Below are 17,181 nucleotides of genomic sequence, written 5' to 3' on the forward strand. Positions count from 1 at the left end.
CATGACATCAGCCGCCACCACTCGCGCCATGACATCAGCTGCCACCACTCGCGCCGTGACATCAGCCGCCACCACTCGCGCCATGACATCAGCTGCCACCACTCGCGCCGTGACATCAGCCGCCGCCACTCGCGCCGTGACATCAGCCGCCACCACTAGCGCCGTGACATCAACCACCACCACTCGCGCCGTGACATCAACCGCCACCACTAGCGCCGTGACATCAACCGCCAACACTCGCGCCGTGACATCAACCGCCACCACTAGCGCCGTGACATCAACCGCCACCACTCGCGCCGTGACATCAACCGCCACCACTAGCGCCGTGACATCAACCGCCACCACTAGCGCCGTGACATCAACCACCACCACCACTCGCGCCGTGACATCAACCGCCACCACTAGCGCCGTGACATCAACCGCCAACACTCGCGCCGTGACATCAACCGCCACCACTAGCGCCGTGACATCAACCGCCACCACTCGCGCCGTGACATCAACCGCCACCACTAGCGCCGTGACATCAACCGCCACCACTAGCGCCGTGACATCAACCGCCACCACTCGCGCCGTGACATCAACCGCCACCACTCGCGCCGTGACATCAACCGCCACCACTAGCGCCGTGACATCAACCGCCACCACTCGCGCCGTGACATCAACCACCACCACTAGCGCCGTGACATCAACCACCACCACTAGCGCCGTGACATCAACCGCCACCACTCGCGCCGTGACATCAACCGCCACCACTCGCGCCGTGACATCAACCGCCACCACTCGCGCCCTGACATCAACCGCCACCACTCGCGCCATGACATCAACCGCCACCACTCGCGCCATGACATCAACCGCCACCACTCGCGCCATGACATCAGCCGCCACCACTCGCGCCATGACATCAACCGCCACCACTAGCGCCGTGACATCAACCGCCACCACTCGCGCCGTGACATCAACCGCCACCACTCGCGCCATGACATCAACCGCCACCACTAGCGCCGTGACATCAACCGCCACCACTCGCGCCGTGACATCAACCGCCACCACTCGCGCCGTGACATCAACCGCCACCACTCTCGTGTCCACCACTAAGCACTTCCTCGTCGCTCTCCCCTCACCTTAATCCCCTCTAATTAATCTCTGGCCAAAGACCACGTTAATAATTGACTACTATGACAACACTAATAATCACCTCCGCCCTAGCCTAGTTCTCATAATATTTGTGTTGTGATACCACCACAACGTGACGGAGCCGGTCGGCCGAGCGGACAGCACGCGGACTTGTGATCCTGTGGTCCTGGGTTCGATCCCAGGCGCCGGCGAGAAACATTGGGCAGAGTTTCTTTCACCCTATGCCCCTGTTACCTAGCAGTAAATAGGTACCTGGGTGTTAGTCAGCTGTCACGGGCTGCTTCCTGGGGGTGGAGGCCTGGTCGAAGACCGGGCCGCGGGGACACTAGAAAGCCCCGAAATCATCTCAAGATAACCATCTCAAGATAGCCTAGTTCTCATAATATTTGTGTTGTGATACACTACAATGTGAACTATTCTCATTTACAATGTTCATTTTACTTATTTACTATATTTTATTCCACTTCATATCATATATATCAATTGCTGTTTCAGAATGTAGCGCTTCATTGTCCCAGATTACATTGTTTTTCCAGGGATAAAAAGGAGATCTTATAGCAGTCCCCGTGGCGCAGTGGTAAAGCACTCGTTCGGCGCTTCACAAGCGCTTTGGTTCGTATCCTGGCCAGGATTTACTTGGCGCCAATCTTTAACTGTAGCCTCTGTTCACCCAGCAGTGAATGGGTATACCTGGTTGTTAAACGATTTGGTGGGTCGTATTCCAGGGAAAATTAGGATAAAGGACTTGCCGGATACGCTATGCGTGCTGGCGGCTGTACAAGAAGTCTCCGTGGTGCAGTGGTAAGACACTCGCCTGGCGTTCCGCGAGCGCTATATCATGGGTTCGTATCCTGGCCGGGGAGGATTTACTGGGCGCAATTCCTTAACTGTAGCCTCTGTTTAACGCAACAGTAAAATGTGTACTTGGTTGTAACAACGATTCTTCGCGGCAGGGGATCGTATTCCAGGGACCATAGGATTAAGGACTTGCCCGAAACGCTACGCGTACTAGTGGCTGTACAAGAATGTAACAACTCTTGTATATATCTCAAAAAAAAAAAAAAAAAAAAAAAACTGTTGTACTTAGGCAGTGTTGTGTGGACCGACGGACTCGGGATTTAGCCAACAGGAGTAACAAGACGACACCAGTCTGCTGAGAAGTGTTGCCAGTGGGATGCTAGAGGCTTCTGCCAGGGTGTTAGAGACCCATGGTTACCTTGAGGTTACCTTGAGGTGCTTCCGGGGCTTAGCGTCCCCGCGGCCCGGTCGTCGACCAGGCCTCCTGGTTGCCGGACTGATAACCCTGGAAGTGTTATTTGTGACCCCTGGAAGCGTTATTTGTGACCCCTGGAAGCGTTATTTGTGACCCCTGTCAGCGTGTTGCTGAAGCCCTCTGCCGGTGTGTATCTGGAGAGCAGACGTGGGGTGTATATTTGGACATCGGTAAGGGAGCCGGTCGGCCGAGCGGACAGCATGCGGGACTTGTGATCCTGTGGTCCTGGGTTCGATCCCAGGTGCCGGCGAGAAACAATGGGCAGAGTTTCTTTCACCCTATGCCCCTGTTACCTAGCAGTAAAATAGGTACCTGGATGTTAGTCAGCTGTCACGGGCTGCTTCCTGGGGGTGGAGGCCTGGTCGAGGACCGGGCCGCGGGGACACTAAAGCCCCGAAATCATCTCAAGATAACCTCAAGATAAGATCGCGATAATACGATGTGTGGACTGGCCCATGTTGAAGGTGAACTCGCCGGTGATTACCATTGAGCGTGGATGATGTATACTTGAATTTAGTGGACTTGAAGAACACTGCAGATATATGGAGTGTCCTGTGTGAAAGTGACACTGTGTACATAAATGTAGTTATACTTCTTTGATAGATAATATATTGGTGTAATTGCGTCTTGTTTAACCCCCTTTATTCCTTGCACTATTACTTGCTACCAACATTTCTTGAGAACTTACCATTGACTTGGGGTGGGATCATAGAAGAGGCTCTAAGGCACATTATGAAGAAAGAACCCGTTACTGGCTCAAGCAGGCCATAATGTGTATATGTGTGTGTGTGTGTATATATATATATATATATATATATATATATATATATATATATATATATATATATATATATATATATATGTCGTACCTAGTAGCCAGAACGCACTTCTCAGCCTACTATGCAAGGCCCGATTTGCCTAATAAGCCAAGTTTTCTTGAATTATTATATTTTCTCTATTTTTTTCTTATGAAATGATAAAGCTACCCATTTCATTATGCTTGAGGTCAATTTTTTTTTTATTGGAGTTAAAATTAACGTAGATATATGACCGAACCTAACCAACCCTACCTAACCTAACCTAACCTATCTTTATAGGTTAGGTTAGGTTAGGTAGCCGAAAAAGTTAGGTTAGGTTAGGTTAGGTAGGTTAGGTAGTCGAAAAACAATTAATTCATGAAAACTAGGCTTATTATGCAAATCGGGTCATGCATAGTAGGCTGAGAAGTGAGTTCTGGCTACTAGGTACGACATATATATATATATATATATATATATATATATATATATATTATTAAATATGACCGAAAAAGTAAGATTAATAATTCTAACACTAATTTTCTCGATCTTTCTTATGCTTCTTTTCACTGTTTCCAACAGTGAAAAGAAACATAAGATAGATCGAGAAAATTCGTGTTAGAATTATTAATCTTACTTTTTCGGTCATATTTAATAATATATGTCTACAGGAAAGACTGCTACCAAAATATACTAATATATATATATATATATATATATATATATATATATATATATATATATATATATATATATATATATGCGAACAAGCCTGAATGGTCCCCAGGACTATATGCGACTGAAAACTCACACCCCAGAAGTGACTCGAACCCATACTGCCAGGAGCAACGCAACTGGTATCTACAGGACGCCTTAATCCGCTTGACCATCACGACCGGACATAAGGTCGTGATGGTCAAGCGGATTAAGGCGTCCTGTAGATACCAGTTGCGTTGCTCCTGGCAGTATGGGTTCGAGTCACTTCTGGGGTGTGAGTTTTCAGTTGCATATAGTCCTGGGGACCATTCAGGCTTGTTCGCATTTGTGTTCCTCACGTGTTCCCCAAAGAATGAGGTGATTTGATAAAATGCTATGCCCAAGATTACCAAGTGTCTATAGACAAATGATTCTTACTAAGACAAGCAGGCAGTGAGCCACAACCAGGTCATAGTGGTGTGCCTGTGAAACGTAGGAGAGAGTGAGTACCCCACAAGATTGATTGATGAAGATTAAGCCACCCAAAAGGTGGCACGGGCATGAATAGCCCGTAAGTGGTGGCCATTTTAAGCCATTACCAGTATCAAGAGCTGTACCCCACAAATGTCATCACTGCTGTTATAATGGAAGGGAACTCCTCTTCTAAACACTAACACCTCTCCCCCTCCTCCTCCCACCTCCCCCCCCCCCTCATCACTGTCTTTCACATGCCAACAAGAGTCCTCCATTAAGGTAAGGTACCTAAGAGTACCTCCCCCCCCCCTCATCACTGTCTTTCACATGCCAACAAGAGTCCTCCATTAAGGTAAGGTACCTAAGAGTACCTCCCCCCCCCCCCTCATCACTGTCTTTCACATGCCAACAAGAGTCCTCCTTTAAGGTAAGGTACCTAAGAGTACCTCCCCCCCCCCTCATCACTGTCTTTCACATGCCAACAAGAGTCCTCCTTTAAGGTAAGGTACCTAAGAGTATTATTATGTATAAAATGTATTTTTTTGTTAATATTTTTGGAATTTACATTAATTCAATTTACATTATTCTTATGGGAAAATTCGTTTCGGTTTTCGTACCATCTCTGTGAACGGATTAACTACGAAAACGAAGGAACCACTTAATAATAATGATTTATTTACAAGTTACAATGGGTTTGAGAGATTATATAATATTGGTACTTTTACATTCTTGCAAAGGCTATTACCAACTTCATAACCACTATGTAATTAGTGCTATTATCTACTCCCTATCTATGGTTAGATATGCTAGGTTAGGTTGCATCAATCGACAAGAAGTATGAATATGAAAAAAATTATGATTGGCCTAGTTACAAAGGAAGTAGTTAAGAGGTACTCGTCAGTGCTTACCAGTATAATAAGAAAAGCAAAAAGCTCCTATTATGAGAGTAGATTCAAAGAGGCAAAAGTTAACATGAAAAGCACACGGAGAGCCATCTCTAACATCCTCGGAACTAAACAACATTCACATAACCAGAATAAAATCTCCAAGGATGGTTGTACACCTGCAGCAGATCTAGAAATGGCAACTGAATTTAATAGCTTCTTTTCATCAGTTGGTGCTAACCTTGCCAGAAAAATCCCAGTACAAACTCAGACACATATCAACACATATCTCTCAGGCAGCTATCCAAACTCTCTTCTCCTTTCACCAGTCTGCCCGACAGATGTTGTGTCCATCAAGATGTTGTGTACCATCTTCTAGTACTGACATTAAGGACTATCTTACAGGGAACTATCCCCAGTCTCTGTGCCTAAAGCCTATTAATTCCATTGACGTCAATGAGATAATCCTTTCCCTTAAAACCAAGTCTGGTGCCCTTGAGGAGATACCAACTTTAATCTACAAAAAAGCCTCCAGATCTTTAGCCCCTGCTATTGCTTTGCTCTTCAACAAGTCACTTGAACTCCAAACCTTTCCAGATATTCTAAAAAAAGCGAGAGTAACGCCTGTCCACAAATGTGGTGATCTCACAGATGTTAACAACTACAGACCTATATCAATCCTGCCAAACTTGTCAAAAATTTTTGAAAAACTAATCTATAAGCAGCTTTACTCATATCTAGCCAAACTCAATATACTTAGCCCTTGCCAATATGGCTTCAGGCCCAAAAAAAGCACTAACGATGCACTTATTAGTATGCTTAACTCGATTCATACAGCTCTTGATAAAAATGAGTTCCCTGTTGGGTTATTTGTGGACCTGCGTAAAGCTTTCGATACTGTCAACCACCAAAACCTTCTTCTTAAATTACATCATTATGGTGTCAGAGGACACTCCCTACAATACCTCAAATCCTACCTTACTGACAGGCTCCAATGTGTTTCTGTGAATAATACAATTTCTCCTACCCTACCCATCAACATTGGTGTTCCCCAGGGCAGCATACTTGGCCCTCTCCTCTTTCTCATCTACATTAATGACCTTCCAAATGCCTCCCAACACCTCAAACCAATTCTATTTGCTGACGACACAACCTTCATTTACTCCAGTCCTGATCCCCTTGCTCTAAATGCCACAGTAAATACTGAGCTAAATAAAGTCCATCTGTGGCTAACTGCCAACAAACTCACCCTTAACATTGACAAAACTTTCTATATTCTGTTTGGCAATAAATCCTCTAATCAAATAAATCTCAAAATAAACAATACCCAAATTTGTAACAAATTAGATGGCAAATTCCTGGGCATTCTCATTGACCACAAGCTGAATTTCCAGGGACACATTCTAAACATATCAAAAAAAGTTTCAAAAACTGTGGGCATTCTTTCTAAGATCAGATATTATGTACCACGCCCTGCCCTGGTGACTCTCTATTACTCCCTTATCTATCCATATCTCAACTATGGTATTTGTGCTTGGGGCTCTACTACCCAAAATCACTTACGTCCTCTAATTACTCAACACAAAGCTGCTATTAGGACAATATCCAATTCTGGCCCCAGACATCACTCGGTACCCCTACTCAAATCTCTGAATATGTTAGACATTAAGTCACTGCACATTCTCTCATGTGTATTATACATATATAAAACGCTAAACTATAATGCCAATCCTGATCTCAAAAGCTTCATAGAAGGTTGTAACTGAACCCATGAGCACCACACCAGAAATATATACAGTTTTGATATTCCTAGAGTACGACTTAATCAAACCAGAAATGCTCTACAAATCAAGGGGCCCAGAATGTGGAATGACCTTCCCAACCATGTTAAAGACTGTACCTCTCTCAACCAGTTTAAGTTAAAAACGAAACTATACCTAATAAATTCCCTGTAACCTACCTTACCCCTCTATTGTCAACCCATGTATGTTTTTTGTTTTTTTTTTGTTTTTCAAATCAACGCTGTTTGAATGTAATTTTCTGTAATAATTTGTAATTGTATTTGTGCTGCTTTTTCAACAATGTTCCCCCCTCTTTTACCTCTATTTTTATTTGTACTCAACGCATTTTTTTCTTTTTACCCATTAGTTTTAAGCTTTAGTCATTAGTGTTTTTCCTGCCCGAAACGCTTTGCGTAATAGTGGCTTTAGGCATTGTATGTACTAGCTCTATCTATAAAGCCAACAAACTTTGTAAAATCTCTTTATGTATGTACCTTTACCTAAATAAAAATTATTATTATTATTATTATTATTATTATTATTATTATTATTATTATTATCATATACTCACTAAAAACCAAGCCAGGGAACACCAGTGAAACACCATCCATTGTATACAAGAGCGCCTCCCATGCCCTTGTGCCACCTATAGCTCTGCTGTTCACCAAATCCCTTGAGTGTCATACCTTCCCTGATATCCTTAAAAAAGCAAGAGTAACGCAGTTCATAAAGGAGGCAATCCGGCAGACATAAACAATTACAGATCAATATGAAACCTACCTATATTATCAAAAATATTTGAAAAAATTATTTGCAAACAACTCTACTCCTATCTCGTAAAATTCAACATACTAAGTCCCTGTCAGTTTGGCTTCCACTCCCAAAAGAGTACCTATGATGCAATTATTTGTCTGCTTGACTTAATCTACTCAGCCTTGACAAAAATGAGTTTCCGATTGGACTCTTCATTGACCTGAGAAAGGCCTTTGATACTGTTAACCACAACTACCTCTTACTTAAACTCCGCCATAATGGAATCCGAGGCCTTGCCCTGAACTATATCCGATCCTATCTTAGTGACAGACACCAATATGTAGCCATCAATGATATACCCTCTCCCACTCTACCACTAACTGCCGCGGGCAGCATCCTAGGACTTCTATTTCTTATATACATCAATAATCTGACTAATGTCTCTAACATTCTTACGCTTATGTTATTTGCAGACGATACCACCCTCACCTACTCAGACCCCCCCAACCAACATACACTAAATAATGTTGTAAACAATGAACTAAAAAAAGTTCACTTATGGATGTCTACCAACAAACTCGCACTTAACATAGAAAAGACCTACTACATCTTATTTGGAAGCAAATCAACAAATGCAATTCAGCTTCAGATAGACAATGTTAACATCAGCAATAAAAATGATGAAAAGTTCCTTGGCCTATACCTAGACAAGAGACTCAACTTCAGCACCCACATACAACACATAACCAAGAAAGTCTCAAAAACGGTTGGTGTACACACACAGAGATCACACTTATTTATTTATTTATTATTTATTTATTTATTTATATATATACAAGAAGGTACATTGGGTTTGTGAGAATACATTGGATAGTACAGTAATTACACTCTTGTAAAGCCACTAGTACGCGCAGCGTTTCGGGCAGGTCCTTAATCTAACAGATAATTTTAAGTAGGTAATTTCTATCAGAATTGATAAATGATAACAAATACATTGCAAGAGAAAAATGAGATGAGAGAGCTTAGTAAGTATATTAAAGCACATTGTTATATTAAAGCTCTGATTGATTACATTGACAGCTTGATTAGTAATTTAAACAGGATAAATAGATACCATACAGCAGAGTGACAGCACATATAAGACAGCAATGATCACAATGGTAAAGATGTTCAGATTGGGTGCATAAAGATTGAGAGACTGGGTAGCAATAGATACAGATAACAAGATTAATAAACACAATACAGCAGATTGGCAGCACATATAAGAAGACAGCAATGATCACAATGGTAAAGATGTTCAAATTGGGAACATAAAGGTTGGGAGATTGGATAGCCATAGATACAGTGCAATTTTAAGGCAAAAAGTGAAAAACTATGAAGATGAAATTAGGTACTTTTTAGTATTGATTTTGAATGATGTAAAAAGTTTTACAGTCTCCGTGGTGTAGTGGTAAGACACTCGCCTGGCGTTCCGCGAGCGCTATGTCATGGGTTCGTATCCTGGCCGGGGAGGATTTACTGGGCGCAATTCCTTAACTGTAGCCTCTGTTTAACGCAACAGTAAAATGTGTACTTGGATGAAAAAACGATTCTTCGCGGCAGGGGGATCGTATTCCAGGGACCGTAGGATTAAGGACTTGCCCGAAACGCTACGCGTACTAGTGGCTGTACAAGAATGTAACAACTCTTGTATATATCTCAAAAAAAAAAAAAAAAAAAAAAAAAAAAAAGTTGGACAGCTTTTCAATTCAATAGGGAGTGAGTTCCATAAACTGGGTCCCTTTATTTGCATGGAGTGTTTACACAGATTAAGTTTAACTCTGGGGATATCAAAGAGATATTTATTTCTGGTGTGGTGATAATGGGTCCTATTACATCTGTCCAAGAAGAGTTTCAGACAAGGATTTGCATTTAAGAACAGGGTTTTGTAAATGTAGTTGACACAAGAGAATTTATGGAGTGAGATTATGTTTAGCATGTTTAGGGAGTTAAACAAGGGGGCTGTGTGTTGCCTGACTGACTGTTGCCTGACTGACGTGATGCATCAAATGAACAAATCCACAAGGGCCGTGACGAGGATTCGAACCTGCGTCCAGGAGCATCCCAGACACTGCCTTAATCGACTGAGCTACGACAGGGTAAAAGGGTTGAAACCGAAGTTGTACTGAACTTACTGGATCCCGCAGCCTCTCTGAGGCACAAACCAGGCTTTTACACAACCCCCCCCCCCCCCCTGCACCCGAGCTATGTCAATAGGCCGTTCTCCCTCTTCGCCCTTACAGTTGATTAAGGCAGTGTCTGGGATGCTCCTGGACGCAGGTTCGAATCCTCGTCACGGCCCTTGTGGATTTGTTCGGTTGGTGTACTCTTTAAAATCAGATATTATGTTCCAAACTCTGCTCTCCTCTCACTATACTATGCGCTAATCTATCCCTATCTTACACATGGTATCTGTGCATGGGGCTCAACCACTGCAAACCACCTCAAGCCCATCATAACCCAGCAAAAGTCTGCTATCAGAACAATTACAAACTCGACTTTCAGACAACACTCGCCCCTCCCCTCCCCCGTGCTTAAATCCCTAAACATGCTAAACTTAACCTCACTCCACACATTCTCTTCTGCCAATTACATTTACAAAACCCTGTTATTAAGTGCAAACCCCTGTTCTGAAACTCTTCCTGGACAGATGTAAAAGAACACATAATCACCACACCAGAAATAAATATCTCTTTGATATCCCCAGAGTCAAACTTAATCTGTGTAAACACTCTATGCAAATAAAGAGACCTGGTCTATGGAACTCACTCCCTAACGAATTGAAAAGCTGTCAAACGTTTGCCTTATTCAAAAATAAAACCAAAACGTATCTAATTTCATCTTTATAGTTTCCTACCAAGTGCTCGAAACTCGCACTGTATTCAGTGCTAACCAATTCTCCAAAATATGTACCTATGCCATACAACTTTACCATTGTAATCATTGCTGTTATCTTATATCATGTTATACACATAGTTTGCTACATTATATCTTGCAATAATCCTCAAATTATGCTAAAATGTGCCGGTGGATAACCCTTAAATTTACTTTAAAATGTACCTATTTTTTCTGTCAAATTTCTTATACAATGTGCTTTTTTACAATGCATTTTTATACCTTCTTACAATGTATTTTTATACTTTCTTACTATGTATTTTCATACTTTCGCACAATATACCTGTATTTTTTTTAATTTTGCTTGAAATGGTATTTGGTATTTGGTATATGGTATTTGTGTTTGGGGTTCTACTACCCAAAATCATTTACGTCCTCTAATTACTCAACACAAAGCTGCTATTAGGACAATATCCAATTCTGGCCCCAGACATCACTCGGTACTCCATACTCAAATCTCTGAATATGTTAGACATTAAGTCATTGCACATTCTCTCATGTGTATTATACATAAATAAAACGCTAAACTGTAATGCCAATCCTGACCTCAAAAGCTTCATAGAAGGTTGTAACAGAACCCATGAGCACCACACCAGAAATAAATACAGTCTTGATATTCCTAGATCGAGTACGACTTAATCAAACTAGAAATGCTCTACAAATCAAGGGACCCAGATTGTGAAATGACCTTCCCAACCATGTTAAAGACTGTACCTCACTCAACAAGTTTAAGATAAAAACGAAGCTATACCTAATAAATTCCCTGTAACCTACCTTACCCCTCTATTGTCAACCAATGTCTGTTTTTTTTTTTAATGGCGCTGTTTGTCGACAGAATTGTATTTGTGCTGCTTTTTCAGCCATGTTCCCCCCTTTTTTATCTCTTTTTTTTATTTGTTCTCAACTCATTTTATTCTTTATTCTCAATTAGTATTAAGCTTTAGTCATTTAAGTTTTTCATGCCCGAAACGCTTTGCGTAATAGTGGCTTTAGGCATTGTATGTACTAGCCCTATCTATAAATCCATCACTCTTTGTAAAATCTCTTGTATGTATGTACCTTACCTAAATAAACATTTGATTTGATTTGATTTGATTTTGAAATTACCTTCTTAAAATTATATGTTAGATTAAGGACCTGCCAGAACGCTATGCACGCTGGTGCCTTTACAAGAGTGTAAAACTTCAAGTCTCTGTACTCTAATAAACGCAATGTACCTTTTTGTATATAAATAAATAAATAAATAAATAAATATTTTTATAAATAAAATAAAATTACGTTTAGTTATCATTTGATCATTTCTTATGTTTGGTTATGTTAACACAGAGTATTGTTCTCCAAATTGGCAAGGCAATTAGGACCTTCGACAAGCCGTCGGCTTCCTGTCCTCATCAAGGCCACTAGGTTTAGTGGCCCTCAGATAAATCAGGCAAAAAATGTAAAATATGGAATTAGAAAACTATTCTAGTTTACCTTATAATTTCGTTTACAGAAAACCAAATTCTTCGGACTGTTCCAAAGCAATGGTATTCAGCACATACTTTCTTATATTTTATAATACACTATTATACTATTAGAACTTAAGAATATCCTCTATTTAGGACAAAGGTTCACTTGCCAGTTTTCATGTAGACTATTACTGGAACTGTAATATATTTTCATATCATAACAAATGTTTCAATACTTATCCAGGTTGTCTAAAAGAGGGTTTGATGTCTCATTCTAACGGATTTACTATGGAAATAGGCTGGAAAATTTGCTATATAATTATTTCTAGGCTGTTCTCAATTATATAAACCATAAATTAGGAGTAGAGAGATTACTTTGATGTAATGAATGCACGTAAAATCGATTACAGTTTGACAACATTACATAACGTCTCCACCAGGGTTCAGTCCCTGAGCCTACTATGTGGCTCTGTATGTGGCTATGTAGCCCTTTCCACTACCGCTCACAGGATGGGTATGGGGTCCACTACCGCTCACAGGATGGGTATGGGGTCCACTACCACCCACAGGATGGGTATGGGGTCCACTACCACCCACAGGATGGGTATGGGGTCCACTATCGCTCACAGGATGATTATGGGGTCCACTACCGCTCACAGGATGAGTATTGGGGTCCACTACCGCAAACAGGATGGGTATGGGGTCCACTACCGCTCACAGGATGGGTATGGGGTCCACTACCACCCACAGGATGGGTATGGGGTCCACTATCGCTCACAGGATGATTATGGGGTCCACTACCGCTCACAGGATGGGTATGGGGTCCACTACCGCCCACAGGATGGGTATGGGGTCCACTACCGCTCACAGGATGGGTATGGGGTCCACTATACCGCCCACAGGATGGGTATGGGGTCCACTACCGCTCACAGGATGATTATGGGGTCCACTTCCACCCACAGGATGGGTATGGGGTCCACTACCACCCACAGGATGAGTATTGGGGTCCACTACCGCTCACAGGATGAGTATTGGGGTCCACTACCGCAAACAGGATGGGTATGGGGTCCACTACCACCCACAGGATGAGTATGGGGTCCACTACCGCCCACAGGATGGGTATGGGTTCACTACCGCTCACAGGATGAGTATGGGGACCACTACCGCCACAGAATGGGTATGGGGTCCACTACCGCCCACAGGATGGGTATGGGGTCCACTACCGCCCACAGGATGGGTATGGGGTCCACTACCGCCCACAGGATGGGAATGGGGTCCACTACCACCCACAGGATGGGTATGGGGTCCACTACCACCCACAGGATGAGTATGGGGTCCACTACCGCCCACAGGATGGGTATGGGTCCACTACCGCTCACAGGATGAGTATGGGGTCCACTACCGCCACAGAATGGGTATGGGGTCCACTACCACCCGCAGGATGGGTATTGGGTTCACTACCGCCCACAGGATGAGTATGGGGTCCACTACCACCTACAGGATGGGTATGGGGTCCACTACCACCCACAGGATGAGTATTGGGGTCCACTACCGCTCACAGGATGAGTATTGGGGTCCACTACCGCCCACAGGATGAGCATGGGGTCCACTACCACCTACAGGATGGGTATGAGGTCCACTATCACCCGCAGGTTGGGTATTGGGTTCACTACCACCCACAAGATGGGTATGAGGTCCACTACCACCCACAGGATGGGTATGGGGTCCACTACCACCCACAGGATGGGTATGGGGTCCACTACCACCCACAGGATGGGTATGGGGTCCACTACCACCCACAGGATGAGTATGGGGTCCACTACCACCCACAGGATGGGTATGAGGTCCACTACCACCCACAGGATGGGTATTGGGTTCACTACCGCCCACAGGATGGGTATGGGGTCCACTACCGCTCACAGGTTGGGTATGGGGTCCACTACCACCCACAGGACGGGTATGGGGTCCACTACCACCCACAGGATGGGTATGGGGTCCACTACCACCCACAGGATGGGTATGGGGTCCACTACCACCCACAGGATGGGTATGGGGTCCACTACCACCCACAGGATGGGTATGGGGTCCACTACCACCCACAGGATGGGTATGGGGTCCACTACCACCCACAGGATGGGTATGGGGTCCACTACCTCCCACAGGATGGGTATGGGGTCCACTACCACCCACAGGATGGGTATGGGGTCCACTACCACCCACAGGATGAGTATGGGGTCCACTACCACCCACAGGATGGGTATGAGGTCCACTACCACCCACAGGATGGGTATTGGGTTCACTACCGCCCACAGGATGGGTATGGGGTCCACTACCGCTCACAGGTTGGGTATGGGGTCCACTACCACCCACAGGACGGGTATGGGGTCCACTACCACCCACAGAATGGGTATGGGGTCCACTACCACCCACAGGATGGGTATGGGGTCCACTACCACCCACAGGATGGGTATGGGGTCCACTACCACCCACAGGTTGGGTATGGGGTCCACTACCACCCACAGGATGGGTATGGGGTCCACTACCACCCACAGGATGGGTATGGGGTCCACTACCTCCCACAGGATGGGTATGGGGTCCATTACCACCCACATGATGGTTATGGGGTCCACTACCACCCACAGGATGGGTATGGGGTCCAGTACCACCCACAGGATGGGTATGGGGTCCACTACCGCCCACAGGATGGGTATGGGGTCCACTACCGCCCACAGGATGGGTATGGGATCCACTACCACCCACAGGATGGGTATGGGGTCCACTACCACCCACAGGATGGGTATGGGGTCCACTACCACCCACAGGATGGGTATGGGGTCCACTACCACCCACAGGATGGGTATGGGGTCCACTACCTCCCACAGGATGGGTATGGGGTCCACTACCGCCCACAGGATGGGTATGGGGTCCACTACCACCCACAGGATGGGTATGGGATGCATAATAAATGAGCTAAACTAAAAACACCAGTGATGTGTGAAATTTTTACCCACTATATCTATATTATTATCTAAGAAATGTATTATTTCTATATCATATCAGAATCACTATAGATTCATTATATCTGGATCATACAAGACAATGCCTATGATCACGTAGACCATAGGGCCCTTGATTGCCTACGTGACTTGGTGCATGATCTCATAAGGATCTAGAAGCTTCTAGAATGATTTCTAAATAAAAAAAACTATTGGAACAATTGAATCGATTTCCGGTAGGGATTATATCAAATCCTTAATAAGAATCAATAGTCCTATCAAGTACTACTTATTATCTTTAAATCCTAGATCTAATTATATTATAATCACATCTTAATCATATGTCTAGACAGTAAAAATAATCAATCAATATTCATTGAAAGTTACCCTTCTCAAGGGGGGGGGGGGGAGGAGCCAACTCCGGAGCAAGGGACGGACGGGCGTTACCCCCCCCCCCCCCGGGCAGAACGTGTGTGTTTACAAACAGTGAACATGTGTCGCAGTGTTTAGCGAACATTAATCGACTTAGGACACCTTATCGAATTATCTTTATCACTAGTGATTGCTCTCTAGAACTGGGGGAGTACCTGGACAATATATCTAAAAGGAAAATTTTATCTAATAAGAGCGTATACCCGCCAAACACACAGCGAAACTACGACGTTGCTACAACGTTCGAACAAGATATAACACCACCTAACCAGTTATAAGAACCAATATAACAAGTTGTAACAACGTTCTAATACGTCAAAAACACGTTAAGCCAAGATGTAACAACTTTATTACAAGTTGTAACAAGCTGAAAATTGGGTCATTTACGGTTTGTGTTTCCAGGGTAGTGGAGCACATAAAGTGGCTCTGTCTCCACCTCCATCATCATCACCTATCATCCTACTGCAAACGCAATTAAGGACAATCGCGTAGCAACGCTACTAGAACATCATACAGCAAAGATGTGATATAAAATATCATGCCTAAACTCGTCAAGAGAGTTATCTGGTCTGGCACACTTGTCAGACAGGCACCCTGCATTCAGAGAAGTATATTGAATGTTATTTAGTGTATAGTTGGCCAATTGTATGCTTGTATAACTTTAATATATCCAATAAGTCTGTTTGTCGGTTATAGGGCGAGGCAATGCCTCATATTTCAGTGAGTATTCATTAATATTGCAGCAACTGAATCTCTTTATAAATTGAATATATATATATATATATATATATATATATATATATATATATATATATATATATATATATATATATATATATATATATATATATATATATATATATATATATATATATCATATAGAAGTATGATAAATGACCTTATATATATATATAAGGTCATTTATCATACTTCTACAATTTAAATTGTTGTTTATAGTATAAGAATATATTGGCTGTTGATAGTTATGGAGCTAAGCTAAACTATGTACATGTTTAAATCCCTGCTTTAAACAGAACCAGTGTTCAGTCACAGAACTGAATTTATTAAAATCTTATCCTTGTATGAAAAAAAATGCAAGTTAATGTGAGATACTTATCTGCAGGTGGATTAGAACTTCAGTCAACTAATTCATTCACCCCACCTGCCATTTACAGCCCACAATCTGTCATTAGGAAAAGAGGAGCTCAGATTTACGACCCTAGCTAGAGACTTTAGTTGAAATAATTGCAGACAGTAATTTTTAATTTGGTACAGTACGAGTACCTGGTAGTCTCCTCTCATATCAATCCCGGCAGGTTTTTCCCACAAGTAATCCACAAAGGTCCTCTGCACTGAATGTTCCCACACAGCCGGTACTTGTAGAACTGTGGCCCTCAACACTCGGATCTCGCACCTTGCACAGTGCTAACTCTTGGAATTTTCGATAAATTCTTCCTCCTCAAGAATTTGAGGGTCGCTCATTACACTGTTCTCAGCTCTACGTGTTGACCTGACATGGTGCACTCCATGTAACCTACCTGTTCCTTAATGTCATCCCATGTCTTGCTATTTTCAAACA

The 17,181-nt window shown here is 43.2% G+C and overlaps 1 protein-coding gene across 1 annotated transcript in view; it reads right to left on the reverse strand.

The window, feature by feature from the left end:
- LOC138365347 (uncharacterized) overlaps window positions 1-978 on the reverse strand; it is a 2,540-nt gene extending 1,562 nt beyond the window's left edge. Inside the window, exon 1 of the mRNA XM_069325648.1 lies at window positions 1-978. This exon is cut by the window's left edge and continues 264 nt beyond it. Coding sequence (XP_069181749.1) covers window positions 1-978 — 978 coding nt within the window.
- Window positions 979-17,181: the final 16,203 nt, after the last annotated feature.

The sequence above is a fragment of the Procambarus clarkii genome, chromosome 16 (assembly GCF_040958095.1).
Source record: "Procambarus clarkii isolate CNS0578487 chromosome 16, FALCON_Pclarkii_2.0, whole genome shotgun sequence".
NCBI classification, from domain to species: Eukaryota; Metazoa; Arthropoda; class Malacostraca; order Decapoda; family Cambaridae; genus Procambarus; species Procambarus clarkii.